The sequence below is a fragment of the Zophobas morio genome, unplaced genomic scaffold, assembly GCF_036711695.1.
Source record: "Zophobas morio isolate AGI-343-1 ecotype UQ-CSIRO unplaced genomic scaffold, CSIRO_AGI_Zmor_V1 ptg000004l, whole genome shotgun sequence".
Taxonomy (NCBI): Eukaryota; Metazoa; Arthropoda; class Insecta; order Coleoptera; family Tenebrionidae; genus Zophobas; species Zophobas morio.
The window spans coordinates 18,742,005-18,768,398 of record NW_026972109.1 but is presented as its reverse complement, the minus strand read 5'-3'; the positions used below and the strand labels follow the sequence as shown (position 1 = coordinate 18,768,398).

At 32.2% G+C, this 26,394-nt stretch overlaps 3 protein-coding genes across 6 annotated transcripts; 2 read left to right on the top strand and 1 right to left on the bottom strand.

Moving 5' to 3' along the window:
• The first annotated feature begins 105 nt into the window (after positions 1-105).
• LOC135144570 (uncharacterized) lies at positions 106-10,291 on the top strand. Of its 2 annotated transcripts, none has more exons than XM_064076596.1 (2): positions 106-179; positions 8,973-10,291. In XM_064076596.1, exon 2 carries the CDS (start codon positions 8,981-8,983, stop codon positions 10,250-10,252), a length of 1,272 nt encoding a protein of 423 aa, XP_063932666.1. In that variant the 5' UTR covers positions 106-179; positions 8,973-8,980; the 3' UTR covers positions 10,253-10,291. The 2 variants fall into 2 exon arrangements, with proteins under 2 accessions (XP_063932666.1, XP_063932674.1); XM_064076604.1 differs by having other exon boundaries at positions 134-179; positions 8,963-10,291.
• Positions 10,292-10,381: 90 nt separating this feature from the next.
• On the bottom strand, positions 10,382-14,741 carry LOC135144498 (tumor protein p63-regulated gene 1-like protein). 2 transcript variants are annotated; one of them, XM_064076533.1, is made up of 6 exons: positions 14,443-14,741; positions 14,095-14,302; positions 13,865-14,041; positions 13,696-13,797; positions 11,108-11,241; positions 10,382-10,990 (listed from the first exon to the last, which is right to left on the bottom strand). In XM_064076533.1, exons 1-6 carry the CDS (start codon positions 14,651-14,653, stop codon positions 10,767-10,769), a joined length of 1,056 nt encoding a protein of 351 aa, XP_063932603.1. In that variant the 5' UTR covers positions 14,654-14,741; the 3' UTR covers positions 10,382-10,766. The 2 variants fall into 2 exon arrangements, with proteins under 2 accessions (XP_063932603.1, XP_063932607.1); XM_064076537.1 differs by lacking the exon at positions 13,696-13,797 and having other exon boundaries at positions 14,443-14,739.
• LOC135144515 (thyrostimulin alpha-2 subunit) lies at positions 14,594-25,255 on the top strand. Of its 2 annotated transcripts, XM_064076551.1 has the most exons (5): positions 14,642-14,658; positions 21,393-21,507; positions 22,217-22,351; positions 24,565-24,674; positions 24,746-25,255. In XM_064076551.1, the coding sequence occupies exons 4-5, from the start codon at positions 24,566-24,568 to the stop codon at positions 25,003-25,005; spliced, it is 369 nt and encodes a 122-aa protein (XP_063932621.1). In that variant the 5' UTR covers positions 14,642-14,658; positions 21,393-21,507; positions 22,217-22,351; position 24,565; the 3' UTR covers positions 25,006-25,255. The 2 variants fall into 2 exon arrangements, with proteins under 2 accessions (XP_063932614.1, XP_063932621.1); XM_064076544.1 differs by lacking the exon at positions 21,393-21,507 and having other exon boundaries at positions 14,594-14,658.
• Positions 25,256-26,394: the final 1,139 nt, after the last annotated feature.

Genomic DNA, 26,394 nt, shown 5'->3' with positions numbered 1-26,394 from the left:
ATATGACGTATGACACTACAGAAATCTGTTTTATCATTTTGTTGAGTTGAGAATTTGAGGTGGTAATTTGAATCAAGTGATCTTTGCAAAAATCGACGCTAATGAGAATTATTGTGTTGCTGTGGTTTTTTAACATTTTCAGAAGTTAAATTTGGTCGTGAAAACAACTAAAACAATAGGTATGTGACCTTTTTCAAGTTATTGTATACAATTAATTGCCAATACAGAAAATTCATATGTTCCAAGAAATTGGGTTCCGAAATTTTCCATTTTCTATTTTTTTTAGTGACCATGGCTTTGAGCCGCCATTTTCTAAAAGAGTTTTAAAAAATGTTAATTAAACATCTCGGATTTATTCCTGTATATTCCAACATGATTTTGGGGGTTACAAAGGTAGTCCAAATTTCGTATTAAATTTTTGGTTTTCAATATTGATAACGAATATTTTATTCAACGTTTAACAATCAAGTTATCAAAAACTGGTAACAATTTAACCAACGAAATGCGTTTTTGGGTAGCAAAATACTACCATGCTGTTTTACAGCGACACATCAATCGTTGGTAACACCAGGGGCGAACTAAGTTATTTGGTGGCCCGGGTGTCACAGTGCAATGGCTTGTAACTTTTTTTAAATTTTAACGTACCAAAATGTACGTAAAGAAAAACTTTGAATTTATTCTGTGTGATGTCATGCCCCCTAGAGTACAAAAACACAAGTTTCCCATTTCCGTATGTCTGACTGTCTGTCAGTCTGCCTGTCCGCCGTCTGTTTGCGGAACTACCGGACCAACTGTTGTCAAATTTAATAAATGTATTAACGATATCATATTATAGATGGTAAAACGCTAACCAAACTTTGTGTTATCAATTTTGAATCAAGAAATAAACGAATAATGTATGTTGAGTTGCCTATTAGAAAGACGCAAGTGAGTCATTTAAGCTGAATCAGCCTGTCTACGTAATGGACAGTTGGATAGTAAAGTTTTGCGTTATTTTTGGCTAAAATCCTTTCAAAAAATTCTATGCAAACGACGTTGTTTTTGAAAATGGTAAATATACCAACGAAATTAACTCAAAAATACTTTTAATAAATTCATGAATGCCGTTTTTGTTAGTAGTAATTATTGAAGAACAACAAATTAAAAAAAAATGTATATACAATTTTTTGGAGTTGCTATTGTTTTCTTTAAAAAAATAAAGCTTTGAAATTTATTATCATATTGATAGATTGTGGTAATTTAGTTCTGAAGAAAGGATATGTATACGAGCCCCCTCCCAGGTCAGTTGACCAAGTAGCGAAAACTTATTTATTGAAATTTAACCAACAGAAATTTGTAAGATTGTTCATAAAATCACTATCTTTATTTCTGCTAAGTGTTTTCCAACATTTTATGTTATCACAAACTAAATATAGTTAAAAAATAAAACTCCTAATAAAAAAGAAATACTTATTTTAAACGTCCAGGCTCTTTATATGGAGATTTTATTAACAATTACTAATTAATAATAATTGGTGTCAAATTTTATATGTATTTTAACCAAAATAACCAAAATTTGTCTAATCGTCTCCACCAACAATGCGATGACGTCACTTCAAAATTTTGCATGGTAAATTTTATTTAAATTTCATAAGATAACATACTTTTATACTTGTAGTGTATAAATCTGCCTTCATTTGACATCCTAGACATTAGATTTTTAATTTTAATTTCATATTAGCAGTGTGTACAAACGCCGTATTTTATAACGACATACGCTGTACATTTTGAACGCCGTATTTCTTATTAAATTGTTGCTTCTCGAGCGTAAGTTCGGGAAATATTGTTTAATTTTATATTAGCACTGTGTACGAACGTGAACGTCGTATTTTAGAAGCGACGGATGCAGTACTTTGGAATTCTGAACGCCCTACTCTATAATAAGATTAATAAGCGATCGACTCCGTAATTTTAATATAGAACGTTTGTAAATTCTGAGGGCCCTACTTTTAATCTAGAATTGTTTAGACTCAAGAAAATCAATGAGTGAAACTATTTATTTTATTTATCAAGTCAAAAATTATTATTAGTATTAGCTACACCTATTCCATTTGATACACGTGTCCTTACTAAAATATTGATGACGTCATCACAAATTTTTTTTATTCTTTACCTGTATTTGTAATAGTTCACACATATTTTTTTGTTTTAACTTATATAGGTTTTCATTAAAAAATTACAAAATCAAATTTTTGCGCAGACACAGTCATCTAACTTCTGAATCAAAGTGTCCAGTTTTAAGGATAATATGTAACTGTGTAAAATAAGAAATATTGTTGATTAATTGGAAATTCTGTTTATTTACAAAAAAAAAATGGTGTGAAATTATTTAGACAGAACTTTTCTCGTTCCTGACGTACAAGGGAACAGCTGCATCGAAAAATTATAAAATTTAATTTTGCGAATTAATATTCAATAAATTTAGTTTCAAAGTTAAATTGTAGAAAATAAAATTATAAAATTTTGATTTTTTTTTCTAAAAATCTGAGAGGCCTTTCTAATTTGCAGACTGGGGGTTAAAAATGCTCCAATCAAGTTAAAACTCGACATTTGCTTATTTCTCAATACGAAGATTGTTGATACAAAATTTCAACCCGTTCGGAGAAACCGTTAAAAACCACCCCCAAAACAACCTTGCAGACTGGGGCTTAAAAATACTCTAATCAAGTTAAAATTTGACATTCGCTAGTTTTTCAATACGGGGATTATTGATGCAAAATTTGAGCCCATTCGAAGAAACCCTCAAAAATCACCCTCAAAACAACCTTGCAGACTGGGGGTTAAAAATGCTCCAATCCAGTTAAAACTCGATATTTGCTTATTTCTCAATACGAAGATTGTTGATTCAAAATTTCAAGCCGTTCGGAGAAACCCTAAAAAACCATCCTTAAAACAGATTTGCAGACTGGGTGTTAAAAATACTCCAATCAAGTCAAAACCCGAGATTTGCTTATTTATCAATATGAAGATTGTTAATGTAAAATTTCAACCCGTTCGGAGAAACCGTTAAAAACTACCCCTAAAACAACCTTGCAGACTAGGGCTTAAAAATACTCTAATTACGTCAAAATTTGACATTCGCTAGTTTTTCAATACGAGGATTGTTGATGCACAATTTCAGTACATTCGGAGAAATCCTCAAAAATCACCCCCAAAACAACCTTGCAGACTGGGGGTTAAAAATGCTTCAATCAAGTTAAATGTCGATTTTTGTTTATTTCTCAATACCAAGATTGTTGATTCAAAATTTCAATCCGTTCGGAGAAACCGTTAAAAACTACCCCCACAACAAATTTGCAGACTGGAGCCTAAAAATACTCGAATCAAGTCAAAATTTGACATTCGCTAGTTTTTCAATACGGGGATTATTGATTCAAAATTTCCGCCTATTCGGAGAATAGGGGTTAAAAATACTCCAGTCAAGTCAAAACTCGACATTTGCTTATTTATTAAAACGAGGATTGTTGATACAAAATTTCAGTACATTCGGAGAAATCCTTAAAAGAAACAGACTAGGGATTAAAACAGCGCCGGACTGGCTCGCCCGGCTACCCGACAATCGCCCTAAAAGCTCCGGGTTCCTAACGAATCACTCCAAAAAATTATTTTATTATTTAAATTTAATTTAGTTTTTTTAATTATTTTTTTTATTATTTTATTGTTAATTATTAATTGATTTATTAATATTTAAGTTTAAAAAATATATAAATTACGAATATAGGAGTATTTGTTATAGACACGTGAATTGCGATAATTTGAGTTCATGTTTATCGCTGTTAGATAATAATCAGTTGCTACTATGGAAGAATGCATACGTTCGGCATTGTTTTTACACGTCATTTTTGCTGTTTACTTGGTTCGTTCAGAACATACTATATGCTGGTTTTGAATTCTTTGAGGTATAATTAAACTTTCATCATCAGTCAAAAAATACAAAGTGGTGTCCAGAAGAGAAAATTTAAAACTCATAGGAAACAAAATCTTAAAGATATTTTAAAGAAAATTAGAGACATTTTTAATTTCTGAGAAACCTAACGTAAAAAAAAACGTTTTCAGAGAAAGTTTCAATTAATAATAGGAAGCTCAAACTTAATGTTCTTTCAATTTCAAAAAGAACCCAGAAAAGTGCTAATTTCTTAATTAATTATTATTAATGGGAAAACAAATAAACAACTTTCTAGTAATTTGTTCTTCTAAATTGGCTTCCCAGCCGTTGTTGTAAACCTTTTTACTTAGTATTGCCCAAATTTTGTTTTCGATTGTTCGCACTGGGGCCACTATGCGGGGATTATCTTAGGTACAAAATTTGTATTATTTCTTTCTAACCAATCCCTGGACATTGTAGTATAATGGCATCTTGCTAAATCTGGCCAAAATATTACATCGTCGTTATTATGGAGTTCCCATATATTGTTATGTATTGACCGCGTCACTTCTAATACGGCCAATGAATGGTGCTGAACCGCCAGCCGAAGATATAGCCCCTCAAACCAAAATTTTATCTTCAAACTTTGCCTTCGACTTAATTTTATTTGTAATTTCTTCTATATTGTTTGTGTAAAATCCATCCTTCCATCTCTGAATAGGCAAACGTAAAATATTTTTCATCGCCCAGCACAACCACACGATTGTCCAGAAAATGATGAATTCTCAATAGCCGGCAACATCTGAGAAATCTCTCTAACTGCGATGCTGTATGTTTTGAACATTTAGCTCTTTTGCCGTCTGTCAAATTGTCGCTCTGTTTCTGTTATTTTGTTAAATTAAATTTAATTCTGTGTTTATTTGTTTTCTTTTTTTGCTAATTTATATATCATGTGTCAATAGTGAATAGTTCTTTAATGAAATAACGATCACTAGTTAAATTAATAATTTTTAAAGTTTTTGCGAAATTTTTCAGGATGGCCGGTTTTTTTGCCGGTCAGTGTATATGCAGTTGTTGTAGGAATTAGCTCGGTTTGCGCGAATGTGGAGATAACACGACGACCGTAGTAACGAATCGTAACCAATCAAAAACTCAAGTAAATTTGCTGCTGCTGCTTTTATATGGTTTCTTATGAAATTATTTTTGTTTTATATCTAGTATCCCGCAAACGCTTTCGAGCACGCCACTGGAACAACTAGTTTCTCGGAGGACCTGGAAGAACCATTTATGACCTATTAGAAAGCGCGGTACGAGGCATTTTTTCAAACTATCTTCCCTCCTCTCATTCTACCTCTATGGTGCGCACCTACTTTAGAACTATGTACTGTTTCTTTATATGTATCTAAATTTTTTCTGCTACTTGTACTTTAAATGAATGTGAACTATCAATCATTTTTATAAGTTGCTTCAAGGTGACTAAAATTTAACATGATAATTTTTTGTGTAAAGAACTCAGCAAGTGGTAACTTTCGACTCAATTGGAGTATTTTCAAGCTCCATTATGAAAGATTGCTTTGGGGTACTTGTTAAGAGCAGCTTAAAAAAAGGCTGTTTCGATTTGGTAATAATAATATTATTTTTAAGGCCCAGTCTACAAGGTTGTTTTGGGGGTAGTTTTTGAGGGTTTCTTCAAATAGGCTGAAATTTTGTATCGATAATCCCCGTATTGAGAGACTAGCGAATATAAAATTTTGACTTGATTGGAGTATTTTTAAGCCCCAGTCTGCAAGGTTGTTTTGGGGGTAGTTTTCAGCGATTTCTCCGAACGGCTTGAAATTTTGAATCAACAATCTCCGTATTGAGAAATAAGCAAATATCGAGTTTTGACTTGATCGGAGCATTTTTAACCCCCAGTCTGCAAGGTTGTTTTAGGGGTGATTTTTGAGGGTTTCTCCGAATGGGCTGAAATTTTGCATCGATAATCCTCGTATTGAGAAACTAGCGAATGTCAAATTTTGACTTGATTAGAATATTTTTAAGCCCCAGTCTGCAAGGTTGTTTTGGGAGTAGTTTTTAACGATTTCTCTGCACGGGTTGAAATTTTGTATCAACAATCTTCGTATTGAGAAATTAAGAAATATCGAGTTTTGACTTGATTGGAGTATTTTTAAGCCCCAGTCTGCAAGGTTGTTTTGGGGGTGGTTTTTAAGGGTTTCTCTGAACGGGTTGAAATTTTGTATCAACAATCTTCGTATTGATAAATAAGCAAATGTCGAGTTTTGACTTGATTTCAGTATTTTTAACCCCCAATCTGCAAGATAAACTGTGGTCAAATTAGACAGGGCCAAATCTAAGGAAAAACTCAACACGGATTCATAAACCAATAGTGCAGGTGTATGTTATTTTATAAAATTTAATTACAAAAATAACATTTACTATTGTAAATCTTGCAGATGACGTCATCATTTTTTTTTTTGAGGTGAGGACGATCAGCAGATTAGCGTTTTACTATCTACATACTACATGATATTCCTACTATCTATACAAAATCTACTTTTTTGTCCTCCAGGAAAAATGTCGAGAAAACCTGAAAGTAGACATTCGTCGATTGAACCCGACTAAAATAATGCTTTCTTAGTTTCCGTTCGGGAAGTATTAAGGCTAATCGCTACGTTTTCTGCATGGAATTTTCGGTGTATTATCGGAATGTAGGCAATATCTCTATTATTAACAGACTTATTTTAATTATGCTTGTGAAATTTTAAAAATAGGTTATCCATAACTTTCTTTATATAACGCAATGGCAGTTTTGTTAAAAACAGTTTGTGATCATCCTTTTCTTTAAGTTTAGTAAAATTTTTGCGTGACGTATTTTTAAAAATCAGTATCTCAATTATTTAAGGAAATTTCGGAACACGGTTTTCAATACTGTTTTAAGCTTACCAATCTCCAGGAATCGTACCAGACATATCGAAAAATTTTTTTCTTAAAAACGACACATTAAAAAAAGGAAGCTGCTAAACGTTTATTTTTACTACATCTCAGTTCCAACAAATAAAGTCGAAAATATATCTGGTACAGTTTCTAAAGTTTTGTAGGCTGAAAACAGTGGTGAAAATCGCGTTCCAATATTTGTATAAATAACTGAAATGCTAATTTTTTAAAATACTGTTACGATGATCGGTGATTCAAAATCGACGTGGGTAAAACTCAAAACTTTATTTCTTAATAACTGGAATTTAGACGACTGATTACACCGATTATGAACAAAATAATTCCGGCGCAACTTGACTGGACTCGACTCGACTGAATTGGCTGAATAAATCGTTCCCGACGGTGGTGGCATCTATTTAAATCTGTACGTTCCTCTCGATGGATCGAGAACGCCGCTTCGAGAATTTTCTGGGCCCCGCAATCGGGACATCCGGTAACCCGCTTCACTCTTGTCTTTATGGAACGCCGCTCGGCTATCGTCACAGATGATTCATCTATTATCGCGACACATACGAGAAAGCTCTCGACGGCCCATAGGCGTCGTACCCGAGCGGCGTTTGGGTTTATTTCGTAACAATCTAACAATACGTTATGCAAAAAGTTCAACAAAATTTAAAAAATATATGATAATAAACTGTTTAAAACAACTACCCTCGCCATATACAGGGTGTTATTGAAAGGTACGTACAACAAAATTGACAGTTCTTCGCGGGGTCCAAGAAGTCTGAAAAACTTATTTTGTGTTATCAAAATTATAAGGGGAAAATTAACCCTTATCCAACCTTTTCAGACGCTACTGAAAGATAAACAGTTAAAATTAATTTATTTTAATAAATCCTAGCAACTGTAACAATAAAACTTTTGTCAAGACTAAATGTTGCTATAGAAACGAGAGATAATGTTTTTATCAGAGTCGTACAACGAATTTGGACATAAATTTTAATAATTTTTATCTCTAAAAGGCGAACACTTTTACCTGAACTTTTTTTAACTTTTAACACCCATACTTCGAGATCAGTTGCCGATTTTATTTTGTACGTACCTTTTAATAACACGCTGTATATTTAAAGCGGTGGACAAGTTATATTTAAAATTTTATAACAATAAGCTGGAGTAATTCTGTAATTCTGTAAATATATTGACAACACCATAAGAGCCAAACGTAGCGACCTCTTAATATGCTTAAAAACATTACTATTTAAGTAAGGTAGAACTAGTAACTTCTTTATAGTGTTAAATACATTTGGAAAATATTTGCTCACCAGCAACAACACTTTAACAAGTAAAATGAGGATTTTCGTTGTATGACAATTAGATTTCGAAAATGAGACTTTAAATCTGTATAAAATATTCTAGAATTTTTTGTTCCGGAAAAATTATTGTGTCGCGTTTAATAATTATAATAGTCTAAATTTAATGGCATATTTATTTTAATTTGTTATGTGTAACATAATATCTTGAGCCACTGTGATTCATTGTTCAAAGAGCACTTACTATTACAAACAATTTTTGGAAACGTTTATTGTAGTCTAAAACGTCAACATTGTTCTAGTTCAATCGACATCGAATGCATGTACGCAAAATGATTAACTTTTGGCAATTTGGCCAGTTATTGTACCTTTCCCATACCTACCCTGTTCGCTCCTGGATAAGACAACAAATTAAAAAGGAGTTTTATCACTTGGTACGCATTTCTGAGGACCATATATAGCCTAGCATTTGCACCTTTTGATTAAAATTTGTGCAAAATATTCTCCGTGAATACTCCATGTCCGAAAGGCAAATTTTCTAGAAATTTTTAAATGTGTTGACGTGGGGAATAAGATTGGGTTTCTTGTTTGCCCATTTTACTTTTGAGTCCATTAATTTCACAATGTTGTTTTTTTATTGCACCCTACTTTATTTTGGGTTGCCGAGAAGATTTTTTCGACACTTTGATGACTGAAGGGGCCAATTGTTTTCACAGTGGCACATCTTTTTTACCATATCATTGTTTATTACCATAAACCAGTACAATCCGCGTTTTCACTGCTGCTTTTTTCAGAAAATTTATTTCTGATATAGTTTTTTTCAGCAAACAAAATGAATCAGAATCTTGATTTACGCAACCTGTCTCCTGTACTTGGCAAGCCAGTAAAGAAACTCGAGCAGATCCAAACTCTTAACAAAAATAAGTTAAACCTTGAAGATGTGCATAGACACTTGCACCAACACTTAATCAAAAAAGTGATCATTCCAAGGCCTGAACTAAAAATGTATTTCGACCAAGTCAAACGAATGAATCCAGACGAGCAGACCATCAATAACCGGAGACTGTTAATGAAAGTCAGAGGACTATTAAATTACATACTAAAAAGGCGCTCAGATTTTCAGTGTTTAATAGTTAAAGGAGAAATCACCATTTTTGAGAAATCTGCTTCCGAAGAAGTGAAAAGTGTAAACGAAATGCCTGAACCGCCTAAATTTTATAGTCAGCCAAGTGAAGATTCATTTAAGTTGGGGTCAAGCTTTCTTACGAACAACGATTTTCTGACTGTTACATCCGACCAAAATCTTCAGAAGATGGAAGTTGAAAGTACATACAACTACTCTACAGATTTGTTTCCCGACACTATCGAATCACTTCACAACTTTTCGCAGGAAAACTATCAAATGCTAAAATGTTTAACGAATAAATCTTCATCTGAAGACGACCAAGTATTCAAAGTGCCACCACCACCACTTGTAGCAGATCTCGAAAAACCCTATAAAATCGATAAACACAGTGGAGACCTGTTTTTCGAGAAAGCAATATCTTTGCAAGATTTTTCGCAAACAAGCGATCACGAAGAAAATTTTGCTGACAATGCTTATAAAATGCATGATGTAGCGGAAGAAAATTACAATTCGCTCTTTTCGGAAACACCTTCGCTGTCACAAATATGTGAAGAGGAGGAGGGGGCTGCCGCCGATACACAAATGGGGGAATTACAGGGATCGTTTTTCGACAATGACAACCTTTTTGACGATCTCTCAATAACGAACGACCAGTTAAAAGAAGAATTTGATATGGCCCACGAACAAATGGAAGAGTGGTTGTCAGAACTTGCTCATGATTTGATTCACCTGGAGGTGAACGAAAGTTACACTATTTTTAATCCTGCTGTTGCTATTAATGAGAATAACGAAACAAGCAAGATGAACGAAAGTGTGGCTACTTCCAGCAGCATTCCCGTGAGTCCATATTATAGTGAAGAAAATCTGAAGATCATTCGAGAAGTCTGCTCCGAGTTTAAGAAGGATCTGGAAGAGAGGATGAAAACTGACAAAAGTTTGGAAATATTGCGCGATTTACTTAATTCGTCCGACATGTAAAGATAGTTTGTTCATTTTTGATGTTACGGATTTAGTTTTTGTTACTGTTTTTTAGTTGTTGTGTTAGTGTTTTAGTTTTTATTATCATAATAACGTGTTGTGTTGTTAAGAGAAATAAATCAATAACTCTTCAATAGAACACGGTTTATTTGTACACCAATAGGCCAATAAGACATTTATAATAGGAAGGTAAAAATATTTGGCTCTGTTGTATGATAGTCTATTAATTTGACGATTTTAGGGTGAAATTATTTCTAAATTGTTCCCGCTATCCATGACAACTCGATTGCTCAGTGATGAAATGGAAAACAAGGCAGTCAGGTTAGTATCATTTTACACATAGAAATAATATCACAAATAATAATTTATCGCATTGATGCCATAAATTCAAAGCTGCTTTTTCATTTAGGAGATCAATATATAGATTGGTGCATTTGTATTGCGAGAATAATCAGACCATAAAGAGGTGCAATAGGGATTGACTATAATTATTATTGCAATATCAAATATCACATTAAAAGCTGAATTTCCCTCTAACTTTAAAAAAACCCAGTGCATTTCGATTGTGTATGATGGACCCAATTCCAACATACGTCTGCAAAACGATATCCTTTTCCTCCATGACACAAGGTTCTTTGCTTATTTCGTTATTTCTTGGTAAATCTGCGACAGCTTTCGACAGTTTTTCCACAAATGCTTCTAAACAGTAGAGGTTTTTTAATTTTTCGTCAACACAATCTAAAAATGGGTTTACATTGTAAGTGATGACACGTTAATTGAATTTGAAGTCACCGGAAGCCAGGGTCAGGTCATTCGTTTCATGACTGTCCGCAAATTCTGGTTTAATATACTTACCTTTGTGGAAAAATAGAGGGTGATAAGTGAATGTGCAAAAGGGAATGTCATCGTTGAATGGATTCCAATAGGAACTAAAATTGTACGGTTTATTTTTATTCCAAACCAGACGGACTCCTTTTGTGTTGCGATTGCTGTAAGACAAGTTTGCTGCAATGTAGGTGATACAAACACGATACTTAAAAAAGTGGGCTAATTTCCATGCGGGTGCTCATAAATGAAATCAAATAAATTTCATGCACATGTTTTATGCGAAGTTTAAATAGTTGAAGCTGAAGCAAATGCAAAAAAATTGAGCCCGTGAGCAGAATTCATTTATCATTAACACAAAATAACGTACTCATTTTGTGAAGAATTTTGTGTAATTTTTGTAGTTTAATTTGTGTAATGTATAAGTGTTAATCGTTTCGGTTATGTACCTGACAAGCTTATAGTTATTATATTTTCTCAGATTGGCGAACGACATATAAAATTTGTGACCTTTTTCAAAATTTTTTCAAAAATAAAATCCAGGAGGCTTCAAAGATGTTTTTACAAATGAAAAAACCACTAGGGACACACTAGATCCATATTTTCAAAGTTTAAAAAAAATCAAATGCAAGAGATCCTGAAAGTTTATTAAAAGAAAACAGATCCTCAAAATTCCTTCAAATATTTTCAAAAATTTTTCAAAAATAAAACGTCACCGCTCCTACAGATTGTGTGGATTTTTTTTTTAATAAAACACGAAGAATCAAGGAGACATTAGGGGACTTTACAATTTCAAATTCGTAAAAAAGCAACAAAACCAACTTTCAAAATTTTTCTAAAAATGAACTCTCTCTTAAAAGAGTTCTCGTCAGTTCTAAAAATACTAGCTCCGCCCACTCATCCTTTCTTTTCTTAGAGTGTATGTCATTTGCCAAAACCACTCTTATCTTAGTAAGTACTAGCCCCGCCCACTCACCCTTTCTTTTCTTAGAGGGTATGTCATTTGCCAAAGTCTGTCTTATCCTAGCAAATACTGGTACCACCCACCCGCCCCGTCTTTTATTAGAGCATATGTCAATTGCCAAAGTCAGTCTTATCTTAGCAAGTACTAGCCCCGCCCACCCACCCTTTGTTTTCTTAGAAGATATGTTATTTGCCAAAATCAGACTAATCTTGCCAAGGACTACCCCCGCCCACCCGCCCTTTGTTTTCTTAGAAGATATGTCATTTGCCAAAATCAGTCTAATCTTGCCAAGTACTACCCCGCCCCCACCCGCCCTTTCCTTTCTTAGAGGGTATGCCATTTGCCGAAATCACTCTTATCCTACCAAATACTAGTTCCGCCCACGCATCCTTTCTTTCCTTAAAGTGTATGTCATGTGCCAAAATCACTCTTATCTTAGTAATTACTAGCCCCGCCCACCCACCCTTTCTTTTCTTAGAGGATATCTCATTTGCCAAAGTCTGTCTTATCTTAGAAGTACGGCAATTTAGTTCGCGATTTTTCAGAACGTCGTGAGCGCTTAGGCTGCGGTAGAAAATATGACTCAGTTTAAACGTTGATTATCAACTCAAACGGGTTTATTTTATTTACATTCTTCTCGTTGTTTTACCAGTTTAATTTCCTGCCGTCTCCAGTTTACATTCGTACATTGGCAGGTACGTATTCTACATAAAATTTTATACATAGTTAGGTACATAAGTTATTTGTTGAAATTCGAAAATTTTGTACCATATTTTTCAAAAAACTAAAACTAACACCTCTGTCTGCTGTGGCCGTGCATTATATTTTATGCAGTTTTTACATGACGGGGCCAGAGCAGTCTAATAGAGCAGACACAATTCTAAGTTATGAAGAGGCCACAGCGGACACTTTGTTTACGGCGGACACGTCGTTTCTTTGTTATGTAATTAAATGTGTCCGCCGTGGCCCCATAACATATCAAAAAAAATCAGACAAAAAAGGAGGCCACAGCAGACACACATAGCGCACACACTCGGTAAAATTAATATGAGATATGTAACCAACAGACCAACTGTGGGATCAAATGTGCCCATGTCATGGCAGGCACATATTCGCTCTATAGTGCCTAATTATTTGTCTGTGTGGCGCTAGAGTAGCAAATATGAAACAGATACTGGTGACCGCTCTGGCCCCCTATGGAATCCAGTGGTCCATACCGGTGATTTTTGAAATATCTGTTTTTGCACTGTTTTTTTACTTTTATATTTTTCAAAGTCTTTCATTAGTTTTTCTTGACTTATGTCGCTCTATAATGTATGTTTCTTTATTCTTTTCAAACATACACTTCGATCATTCATTAATTTTAAAGTTCAGAATATTCAGAACAACTACAGCGGTTGACTATTTGCGTAATGGGTTGCCTATCTTACCCGAGATACATAACTTAGTTCACTTATTCCATTGCCATCCGCGAGCTCAATTTTAGTACACGAAAAAAGTGGTGACAATTAAAAAATAACAAATGACGAGAGAAATAAACACAAACTAAGTAAATAAATTAAGTAAAAAAAATACAGATTATTAAATTTAAAAAACCCAAATCTTAAACAAAAGTAAAAAAATTTAAGGTGTTCTTCATTAACTGCATTTATACCTAGGTCTGAAAAAGTTTAGTTGCTTGTCAGTTTGTGACCATTTGGACACTAAGCACGTCTCCAAAACACTGGAGAGACCATCCATTAGTCCATTCATTTGGCTAAGCAGCAACAACAAAGACAATTTACAGTACTTTCACAACAAATAGACCCAACAGAAAAACTTACGGAATTAGCGATCCATTGGGATAGACAAGTTCTCCATAAACAATTTCCTCAATGAACTCCAGGGGCAATTTCTTATAACCCAGTCTTCGCAGTGCAATGAAATCATACTTAGCAACCACAAGAGTTTGTGGTGTTAATAAAAGGAGTCTCTCTTTGTCAGAATTCCAGTGACTTATTCTAAAGTGAATACAAAATGAATAATTTTTTATAACTCGGGAAAAACCTCATACTGAGTAAGAAGAAATGCTTCAAGGAGAGGGCCATCAGCCTCCTCATCAAGAAACTGTTCCTTGCACTCAGTCAAAGCCCTCGCTAGGACACTCTCACGGAACGTAAAGTAATTATTAGGATTTTCTGTGATGCATATTGCTGGCTGAATCGTGTTCTCTCTTGACGCCGTCGTTGAGCTTGAGTTTTTATTCCACAGACTTGCAGAAACTGAAATTTTCGCTTTAATTAAAACAATGTTTTCTAAATTCGTTAACATACTTAAGCTACAAACAGAGGGACACAAAATTAAGCCGGTATCAAGTGACATAATAAAACAGTCGGATTGTTATCCATCATACTAAACTTACTTTTATTTGGAATTGCTGTTAACGGAGATATGAAATTAGCGCCCCAACGGTTATCATTTTTATTTGCTTTCGTGGATTCATTATCGTCACCGTTATCAGGAGAATCAGGCTTTATCAGTTTATCGTTATTTAATTTAGTTTCTGGGTTTATTGTTAACGTGCCACCCTTGAATTCGTGGAGCAGCTCTTCTTCTAAAGCGTCTTCTATCATTTCCGGTGTTTAAAATAAAATTTGTGATGTTATTGGTGTTGTTTACAAAGATCAGCTGATTAGACGTTAACGTGTCAAATTTGTCAGAGTATGCAAGGTTGCCACGTTGAGATTAAAATCGAATCATAGTTTTTCAGCAAAACAACAGATGGCACATGTGCGGTGGTGTCATCATTGTATTATTCATATATGTATTATTTAATATAAAAACACAATTAATGGTTTCCCGGTATCAAACTAATTAAAAAAAATTGAGAACTTTATTAAATACCAACGTGCCTGGTGGTTCACTGCTTTCCACACAATAGCTTTTGTATTAATTGAAATAGATATAGTATAGTGTTGGTAAATTAACCACTAATTATATCTGTAGCCAAAATTACTGGATTTTTTACAAGTCCTAGTGGTAAAAAATAAGATTTAAATTTAATATCAATTTTCGTTTGAACTTTGATGACAGTTCAAGTGCCACAAAAGTACAATTTTTTATTTATATTTTCCAAAAAAAATTTATGACGATATATCAAAAAATAATTAAATAAATATACAGTGACAAATATATACTATGGTGTTTCCGCTTCATTAAAATACTTTTATTATGCAAGAACGATTGTAAACATGTTTAATATCATTGATCAATTATTTTAGAAATACTTCTTTATATTTCTCTGAAGTTTTATGGACATTAATTAAATATTATGATGACGTTATCTGAGAAAGTGTTTATTAAAAAAAAATATCGCTGGAAATCAATATGGTATGTCTTATAATAACCGAGTATGAGAGAGAGAGTTCATCTCTAAGTAGACCGTTTAGAAAAAAAGTTTAGTTTTTATTAATAACTCATAAATGAATTACTGTGTAGCAGTATATGGATACTTAATTAATTTTACTTTCGATCGTAGGATATTTAATAGAACTACATAGCAAAACGAAACTTAAAACGGTCTGCAAAACTCAATTTAAGATCACTATTAATTTTCAAAGAAATGTATCCAAAATAGATAAAAAACATTCTAAAAAATATAAATTAACAAGTTTTTGTGTGGCTCTTTAAAACATGTTTTGTAGATTTTTATTTAATGTGATTACTTTCAGCCGTGGAAAACAATTCTTTTTGTAACAAATTGTTAGACGTTACCTATGAAATATGTAATTAATGGCATTTACCAGGTTTTTCAAAATTTAAAAATCCCGCACCTTCTGTAGGTATTTTTGAGAAATGATCATAACTTTACTAGAACTTTTTACTTACTTTTTGTCATATAAATCGCCATTAAAATTATGCAGTTGTATTTTGAATCACCTTGCGTATATTGTGTATGTAGAGCGTGACCCACTAAGCACGCGGTTCTTGATATCTCAGTAATAATTATTATTAAAGATAGCGAAAAAGTTAAATATAAAAGCAGTACGGTTCTTTGAGTAGCATACGTGAAAATTATTTTCGAATATACAGAGTGTTATACCCAATTTTTTTTACATATTCTCATTAGCCTTTTCCTAGGTTTTATAACCTTAAGTTATTTTTGAAATTCCGATGCGACGTTATTACGTTGTTCCACTTTTACTGATTTTTTTAACAATGCAAGGGTTCACAAATAACAGCAGTAATGCTATTTTTAAGATCTGTGTTGAAATATTTGACACAGACTTGCGCTTGTGGTATTCACTAAATACAATTCTAATATACAGAGTGTTTATAAAAAAATATGTTACAATTTTCAAATATCGATATTTCAGTTTTTTCAGATAGTAAACCCTATATTTCATTACTACATCTTATTCTACTTTTTGTTCCCTTTCTTTCGATTTGTCGGTGTATCTCTTAAAAAAATAAAAAATCGTAATAAGTGGCAACTTTAAACATAGAAAATACTTACTAAAAAAGAAAGAGAACAAAAAAATGCATCATGTTCTTTCTGTTTGAAAAAAATTGAAATATCGATATTTGAAAATTGTAATAATTTAATTTTCTATAAACATTCGGTATAATAAGACACAATTTTATTTATACCACAACAAAATGCGTACCTTTATTAATTATCTCTCCTCAAAATATTGTATCACATTATATAATATACCGGGTGTCCCATGTAACATTTTCGGGCGCAATAACTCAGATATTTTTGACGGGATTTTTATGAAATTTAAAACAGGTGTAGTATAATAGGTAAAGATTATGCTGATAACAAAAAAGCAATTTTATCGTACAAAAAACGAATTTTAACACAGCTTCCTGTTGTTAAAAATTATGTAAAATTGCGTTATAACTTTAAGCAACTAAAATAACGCCTGTGTGCGAAAAATTAATTAAATCACTGTTTTTGTTTAAGAGAATTACGTTAATAAAAATGCAAAAAATAATTGATTTGTTTTTTTAATTGCTTGCGTCGCCGAGTTCAGTTTTGTACACCCCTGACATTTTTGTCAAAATCTGACAAGTTATTGAAAATGGTTCGCTTTTCTTTAATTATTAAAACAGAAATTATTTTAACCTACGGAGAATGCCGTACAGACCTAAATGAAACAATCAGGACTCTTATCGAACGGTATGCCGATGACGAATTTACCAAATTCAAATTACAGAGGATAATAAACTTATTTGAAGATACGGGAAGTGTACAAGACCCAAAACGAGTGAAAAAACAAGGTGTTAAATACATCTAGCAAAATTATTTCCATTCAAGTTAGAATTAATTCCTGAACCTAAAACAATTTTGCACCTTCTAAAAGGTTGTAGTGGAGCAACTGAAAATTAATATTTTCTTAAAATATTATATATAGTAGAGTAGTTTTTTGTTTCATAGCTACCTATCCTTTAATACTTTTTGGAATTATTTGCGCAATAATTTATCGTTTTGGAAAATTTACTTTTTCAAGATAATGATTATTCTCACCGGTTCATATTAATCCTCACCTATCAAAATACCTAGATTTCAAATTTCATAACAATCTGTTCAAAAATACCTTAGTTATTGCGCCCGAAAGTGTTACGTGGGACACCCTGTATATAATTTTAAAAATAATTTCATTGCGTTTTTTTGTGAACCTTCCCATTGCTAAAATAAACGTCAACAAAACTGGAGTAACGTGGCAACTTGTCAACAGAATTTCAAAAATAAATTGTAGTTATAAAGCTTAAGAAAAATAAATTAGAATATTTAATAATATGTGTTCCCTTTGAAAAAACTAAGAACACTCTGTATAGTTGAAAGTAATTTCAGTGTATGGTCCTCAAAGAACCGTACAACTTTCGTTGTTATTTTTTTATTATTTATAATTATATTAATGATATATGGTGGAGTGCAGTGAGCATTTTCGGTCTAACATATTTACGATGATTTACTATGCTGAAATATGTTAATCTGGTCATTTATAAAAAGTACAAATAAAAGCGGGCCTAATATTGAGCTTAGGGTTGTACAAAAATTAAAGAAATGAATAGAATTAGATATGAGAAATATGTGGCTTAAATGAAAAATATGTATGGATTATATTCATATGTTAAGAGGTTATTAATGAATCCGAAGATAATTTATTGAATATTACTAATAGTACCTTCTCTTGTTGATTATGATCTCATTGTTATTGTGAGATTGGTTTGTTGATATCCCTCCAATTCATTAGTGGAATTAGTGTACTAATTATGGAATGCTCCAAATTGTTGATGAAGAGACAAGGCTGATTAAGAAATCAGCTACTTTAGTTAATCATGTTTTTAATTCTAATAAATTGCAGAAAGGAATTTGAATGTATTTAGACACACAAATTGATTTTTATTATAATATAATATCACGGACCTTTTATGTTTTAAATTCAGTTTTTGAAGTTTATTACTACAGTAACATATTTTTGATCTGAAATTTAATCAATTTATTACTAATATCTGGTTGACCGAGCTTCACTCGGCTCGTTTGGTAGTATTAGATCAGATTAGGACAGATAAATATGCGTATAGTATGCATTTTGAAGTAGACGCGCTAATTAAAAATACACATTAAAAAAGAAATTCCAGAAGCAGTCTCTGTTTTAAACAGTGATAAGTGACATGTAGAGATTAAAGAACAGAAAACTGGAATTATTGTTTGACATTTATTACAATCTCATTTGTTACCCAAGTTTTCTCTCTGTCGTTCTTTTTTTTTCCTAGTTCTCTCTCTCGACTCTAGAAAAAGGTCACAACTATATTCTTACTGCCAGAAGAGTTTCGCCTCTGGTGTGGTTATCATACTGAGTTACCGTGCTCTTTTGCGTTATTCCTAATTTCTCAATCTCAACCCTGCTCCCGAAGATGCCACTTACGAAAGTGTGCGAAACATTGAGCCCAAAAACTCAAATAACACGGTCCCATCCCGGAAAACGATCACACATTGACTCCGACCGTGAAACCTCTGAAATGAATGCTTGACAAAATAATCTCAATTCAACGCACTTTCGTGTGCCTTTTATCCGCTCACTGTTTAGTTTTCGGTAAATTTTCTCACCTCAGAAGGTGAATTTTAACGTCCTCTATACAGTGGAGTATGTTTCGGTACGTACAATTGAAGATAAAAAGGTACGTCAAACGTACTGTCAGACTGTCACCCAAACTTCTCTTATAAAACAATCTCGTGTTCGTGTAGTGTCATCTGAAGTTGCCTAGCAACAAATATAATTCACTGCCTGAAAATTGCTGAAAACGCATGAAGCTGTAATTTTCAGAAGTTAAAATTATGATCAATCGATTTTTTGACCCAAAAAACCCCTAACCTGTAAATTTCATCGAAATCGTTAGAGCTGTTTTCGAGAAACCCATTATATATATATATATATATATATATTAGGGTGATTCAAAAAAAAAAATAATTTTTTTTTCGTGTCAAAGAGGTTCAAAAGTTTCTTTTCAACGTAAAAAAATACCAGTTAAAAGTTGAGCTCTTAATATTAATATTAAGACCGTCCGCATCGCGTTTTTCTATTTCCCATAAGAATAACATGGGAAAATTTTTGTTTGCACCTTCTGATTTTTATTGCTAGCCCGTCGTGTGTCGTGAAAAAAATTCAATCACATATTTTTATAGAGAATTGAACGCTCTACAAAAAGTGTCTCCTATGATTTTGCGAGAAACCTGACTATGATTTTTTAACCCACTGATGCTGAAAATGTTCGGAAAGAGTTTTACTGGCCTTATTATAGCATAAAATTATAAACAATTACTGTTTAAAAAACTAAATTTAAAATGTGTATAAATTTTTGTGGTGATTTATTCCAATAAGACCATCAAATTTATTGTAATGCATCAAAAACGTCAAAATTTGGATAAATTTAACTTTAGCCTAAAATAACTCTTCAACTATCAGGTTTCTCGCACAATCATAGGAGACACTTTTTGTAGAGCGTTCAATTCTCTATAAAAATATGTGATTGAATTTTTTTCACGACACACGACGGGCTAGCAATAAAAATCAGAAGGTGCAAACAAAAATTTTCCCATGTTATTCTTATGGGAAATAGAAAAACGCGATGCGGACGGTCTTAATATTAATATTAAGAGCTCAAATTTTAACTGGTATTTTTTTACGTTGAAAAGAAACTTTTGAACCTCTTTGCACGAAAAAAAAAATTATTTTTTTTTTTTGAATCACCCTAATATATATATATATATATATATATACAAACTTTGCTCGTTTAATAGTATTAGATTATAATTATTTTTTATCAGATTGCTGTAATTTGAAACAAAACAACAAAACTAGGTTTAGTCAATCTGAGTTTAAAAAATTTACTATTACAGTTAATGAGTGCAAAATACCGTAGTTGACCAACACACTTAAATTAAGGCCAAAACCACACAGCCGAAAATTGCAGATAGAAATTTTGCTTCAAACAGGAAAAATTATGTAGAAAACTTATAAGATGAAATCAAAACACTGAGTTCTAGAAATCCACAGTCTTTATTTACCGAGAGAGCAAGAAAAAACACGATCAAGGACGGCTACGGATTTTTGAAGGTTTGCCGTTGATCATTGCATTTTCAGATCGAAACTTTGAAATTGACGGAAATCCGACAAGGCGCAACTTCTATCAAAGACATCTTCAAAAATTCATGGCTGTCTTTGATCGTGTTTTTATTGCTCTCTCGCTATTACCACAAGGAGGGAGAGTTTTACTGGCTACAATAATTTAAGTTCTGATTTTTTCCTATCTGATCAGTTTTCCACAGTAATACGTGTTGGACATGATCCATTTATTTATTTTCACTCTTCCTACACTTGAATCGCCTAATATCAATGGTCACGTGAAAGGAGCATGAAGAACTCATGTTACTTGAATCATCGACGACTTTACTATAATTCTTCGTTTCCAGATATTAAAAAAACCTGATAAAATTGTCCTGTTCCATCTTTTTTCTCAGTTGTTTCCATAAGGAAACACTATATAAATAGTGAAATGTGATTTGAAAAATTAATAATTAGATACATATTGTAGTAAATACTAGTAAATATCCACGATTTTGTATTCTGAACACTTCTTATTGTAATATATTCAAGTATGCTGTCGGTATCGATTTTGCATCAAATTCTATTAGTTCACTGTAATCAAACAACATATTTTTATGTTATTCCATCACTCGAGTATGTTCTGTTCTTTTAAAATTTTGCTGCGTCTAACAGCAATTTAATTTTAGTCGCAGACTCATTTGAACTTGATTAAGAGCAACGTAACAGTTTTAACTATTTTGATGCACTCAAACAGCCGCTTAATGAGCACGAACTGATTATAAATATTCTGAAGCTGGTTATTTAGTCTAGAATGACAATATTGTTCTAATACATTCAACATTAATATCAGCAATTGGGTCGCTCCAAAAGTAGGTATTACATATTTTTTTTTACTTATGTGTTAAGTGAACGAATAAGTTCAATACTTTTTGCTAATGAAAACGAAATTTATTGATTTACCTTAAAAACGAGATTATTTGTTTTTAAATTCATTCATTACACATAATTTTTTTCAATTTTATTGTTGTTGATGAGGAGGGTAGGAAAACGGTAAACTGAGTTTGTAAATTTTATCGGCGTAAATAAACATTTAATTCATTTTTAACGTAAAACGAGGAAGTGGTAATAAAATTTAAAACAATGTTTTCGTGCGTACGTTTAATAACAACAACCGATGTTTATATTCATAACTTGTTAGAGCCTAGTCACGGTATATGGTATGAGAACTATTCAAAACTCTAAGCGTCACGTAATATTTGTTTGCGTAATTTCATGTTCTCACATATTTGTGTAATTATAACGCCCATAACTCCACTGCAGCATCACTTTTCATAACACCCCTATAAAAATCCAAAATTATCATTCCCTCCAGTCATTCTGCGTATTTCTCTAAAATTTGTTAAATCGCGTGGGCCGGAAAACATCATGCATATGGAAAAATCCTCTTCGCACCGTATAATCCAACACGGATCATTTAGTTTCCGGGACGCAGCAATTCATCCTTGGTTCAACAGTTAATGGAAAAACGAAACATGGCAATTTTCATAAAATAAAAATTGTTTTTATTCATTCTTTCAGGTACGACGTCACCACTACGGGGGTGTATGTAGTGCAATAGTGGGGGTAGAAGGAAGATAGAAAACATTATAACCGTGTTTCATCCCCTTCATTTCAAGTTCCGACGCTGACGCCGCAGCATCGACGGCGTTCCAGGTGAGTTTTGCGAAACTTTTAGATTAGAAACTCATTAAACAAAAATTTATCGACTTCTGTTTGTAAAGATCACTGCTAATTATTAAGATTCTTAATCAACTTTTTCGATGAATTGGAATGAGTTTTGTTGAACGGGAAATTGGAAATGCCGACGGCGGCAATTATTGTTTCGAGATTTCTAATACGGTTCTGGACTTATCGTTTTCGCATTTACAATTGATAATGAGACCTTTCTTTGTGTTTATCTTATGATGATTGCGTTTGCACTATCGCTCGTCCAGTACTTCCGCGATAAATTTTATCTAACATTTTTGTTTAATTTAAAATGCTACGTTATTAATTTTATATTCATAACCGGAATGATAATAATAATTTTAAACAAACAATATTCACTCGTGAATTTTTTCTAAAAAAAATTTAATAATGTGAATATCGTACCGACATATTTTAGAATTTTCTCGTGTAATTAATTGTTTTGTTGCTAATAATAATTTATATTTTTTGAGCTGACTTTTTTTCTCTTCCTCATGTGTTCACATCTTAAAATAAATGTTAAGACTATTAAAACAAAAAAATATATGTCCCGGCGCATCCACCAACGTTTAAACCCTTTTAGGTTTTTTTTTTTAAATATACTTGCATGATAGTTTAAAATGAAACTTCTAAACATTTTAATTCATATTGCCTGACGTTTAATGGCTTTTTTTGTTGATTATGTTATTTTACATTAATATACAGAATGTTTCACGAATTTATGTTTTAAACTTTATATTTTCAAAAATAAACTATTCATATCTGACGCGCCGCTAATATTTTTAATAAAGTGTACTATAGTTTTTAAAAATTACATATATAAAAAAATAGTACCCCTATCTTTTTTCCGAAAATGTATTATTATGGTTTTACTTAGCGAAGTCTGAAAATACTGCAAAATTAAAAAGGAAGGTTGAAAAGCTTGTTGTTTAGAAAAAATGTGTGAGTCAGAGAAACAATCCCTAAGAAATGGTTTTTGTGTTCGAATTTTTTGACAGAACAAAGTTTCACAACCGGACCTTCGCAAGGCCACCTGGCCATATTAGCAAATCATCACAGTGAACATTAATTAAACAAATAATAGTATTCACAATTACTCTAAACAGTTCGTAGCAAATTTAGAAAGCTTTATTTGGAGTATAATACAGTTAACGAACTACATTTTTTGAAAGTGTTTTACAAATATTGAAAAAAATGACGTTCTTTTATGTCGTTTTTTTTTCTCTAAAAATGTTTTAAATCCATTAATATAATGTAATTTCAGCTATGTGATGATTCACACATTGTTTAAGAGTCTTAAAAATATTATCTCTGCGATTTTTTCCATGTCGTATTTTTACTTCGTATTAAATAATTTTTACACATTTTTTTAAATTTAATAGAAGTAATTTTTTTCATTAAATAATGTAGATGTGTGCATATGTCAAGAGTTTATAATAATAAATGTAAAATTAATTATTGTTAAGTAACATTTCGATGAAATGCAGATTTTATATAAACCAAGCTTCAAAAAAAAAAAAAATAAATAGCTCTAACTAAAATTGTTTTGAAAGCTATCAGAGGAAGAAATATGATTTATAAATATCATTTTAATTTTAACATAAAGATGTTTATATTTTATTGAAATTCAATTGACAAATAATTTTTTTTGTATCTTTAGGAAACTGTTTTTTTGTGGAACTAAAGAATATTTTTGTTTTTCTTGTAGATATTTTCACGAGACATTTTGGAATTTTGATTTTACAAATTTTACCATAAACATATTTTAAAGTTTCAGTGTAAATAAATGTTAACTAGATGGGTATCTGTTTATCTACCAAATATAGAAGTTTTCACTTTTTTTCTATAAAATTTGATAGTTCATTATGTACCCTACTTTTAAGATATGCTTATTTTAACTTCGGTTAAGGGTAACATAATAGCTTTAGCCACTGGTTGGAATAATTCCCGTTGTAAACAATTCTTGGAATGTTTAAGATAATCTAAAACATCAAAATAAACAAATATTATATAAAACCACACTGAAATGCGTGAAATTTCAAAACAATTTGAGTTTCTATTTAAAGGTTTCATTTCTAACTCTCCCATAAACAATACTGAACTCATGAAAACTTTTTCAGCTTGTCAAAAAATTCAAATAACATTAGGCTTGTGGTAACGTTCTCTATTTTTTCTTTTAGGATGCTGGCATGCTGGCTCTTATTTACCGTCTTGTCCTTGTCGGATGCCTTTCTGGTAACGACGGTAACTGCAAGAGACGCCTGGCAGAAGCCCGGATGTCATAAAGTGGGTGAGTGAAATCCTCTTAAGTCTGTTGCTTATCCAAACAAAAATTAATGAGCACTTAATTTTAACGATTAGGACACACTCGGAAGATCAGCATTCCGGAATGTGTGGAATTTCATATGACGACGAACGCCTGTCGAGGATTTTGCGAAAGCTGGGCCGTGCCATCAGGTCCTAAAGCTACACCAACGCAACCTGTTACGTCTATCGGACAATGTTGCAACATAATGGAAACCGAACCTGTTGAAGCTCGGGTTTTATGCGTGGATGGTGTGCGAACGCTAACTTTTAAATCCGCCGTTAGCTGCTCTTGTTATCATTGTAAGAAGGATTAAATGGATTTGGATGGGATATTGATGGATATAGTATTTTAGGTTATTCTGTAAATGTCTATGTACATTTAATATAGGGTATTGTTGTAAATATTATACTGACTGACTGAACTGTAAACTATACTTCATTAAATGTTACTTTCTATAGGAAGATTTTTTTGATTAGTGGTTTAGTTGCGTTTGTTGAGTTGCGTAGCAAGACTTTGTTGATTGTTTTTTGTTTGGAGTTAATAAAGTGCTTCACTACTATATAGTACAGGACTTTTTGTACATACGTTGTGCTTTGTAAATACGATTGTGCTGTGGGAAAATAAAGGGTAGATATTTTCAGTTATTTTGATTGACTTAATAGCGAACTATTGATAGCAGTCGAAAATTTTTGCGGAAAGTTAAGGAAACACGTTATTTTTTCAAACTGTTATTAATTTTTCGTAATTTTTAGCGTAAATTTGATTCGGACAAAAATACAATTCATGTCAAATTTTTATATTTGGCTGGATATAATTTGTGCCCCTTTAATAAAAATCTACATTTTGTCTTACGCGTATGCCTATATTTCGTAATTTTTATTTTACATTCGTCAATCTTTTAATATTCGTTTCTGCAAAGTTTGTACCGTGTGATTTTCTAAATTTCTGTTTTAATTGGCCGGTGGTATGTCAACAGTGCCACTGAAACGGCTGACGTAAGCGACATGGTTACCCGATGTTAAATGAAGGAAAACGACATTTGAAGACTGGCAGAAAATACTTCCTCGTGCGTATCAATTAATTAATTGATCGATTTCATACTTTCGTAGTACTTTCCGAGATAAATTGTGTTACCTTACAATTTTATTTTAGTATAAATGTAAAAATAAGGGCGGTTTTTTAAGCCATTTACACCTTTCAGGTGAGGGTTTCTGAAAAATAACAATGTGACGTCAATTTTGTTCATATTCTGTAACTACTAAGTCAGTGTTATGGTTTTACTAAAAATTTTAAGTAAATCCATTATGGGATCTTCTAAATAAATCTTAAATATTTAAGAAAAAATAGATGATAAAGTAGGCAGTACAACATGTTATGTTGCTTGTTTAAAGCAAAATTTTATTAATAAAATTTGTACCAATGGCATAATTTTTTACTGTCTACATATATAATTATAAACATAACAGAATTTGAACAGCAGCATTAACAAGGCATTTATATTGTCGTTACAAAACAAAATTTTAACCAAGTTTGCATAACAATGGTCTGTTACGTGGCTTTCTTATAACTATGTTTCGGTCCAAAAAGCCAAAAAGACTTTTTTTTCAGTCCAACTAGAAAAAAACCAAATTTTTAAAATTTCGATGCGCATTTTTAGAAAATTATCTACAGGTGAGTCATTAGCGCATGGATCAGTTGCGCA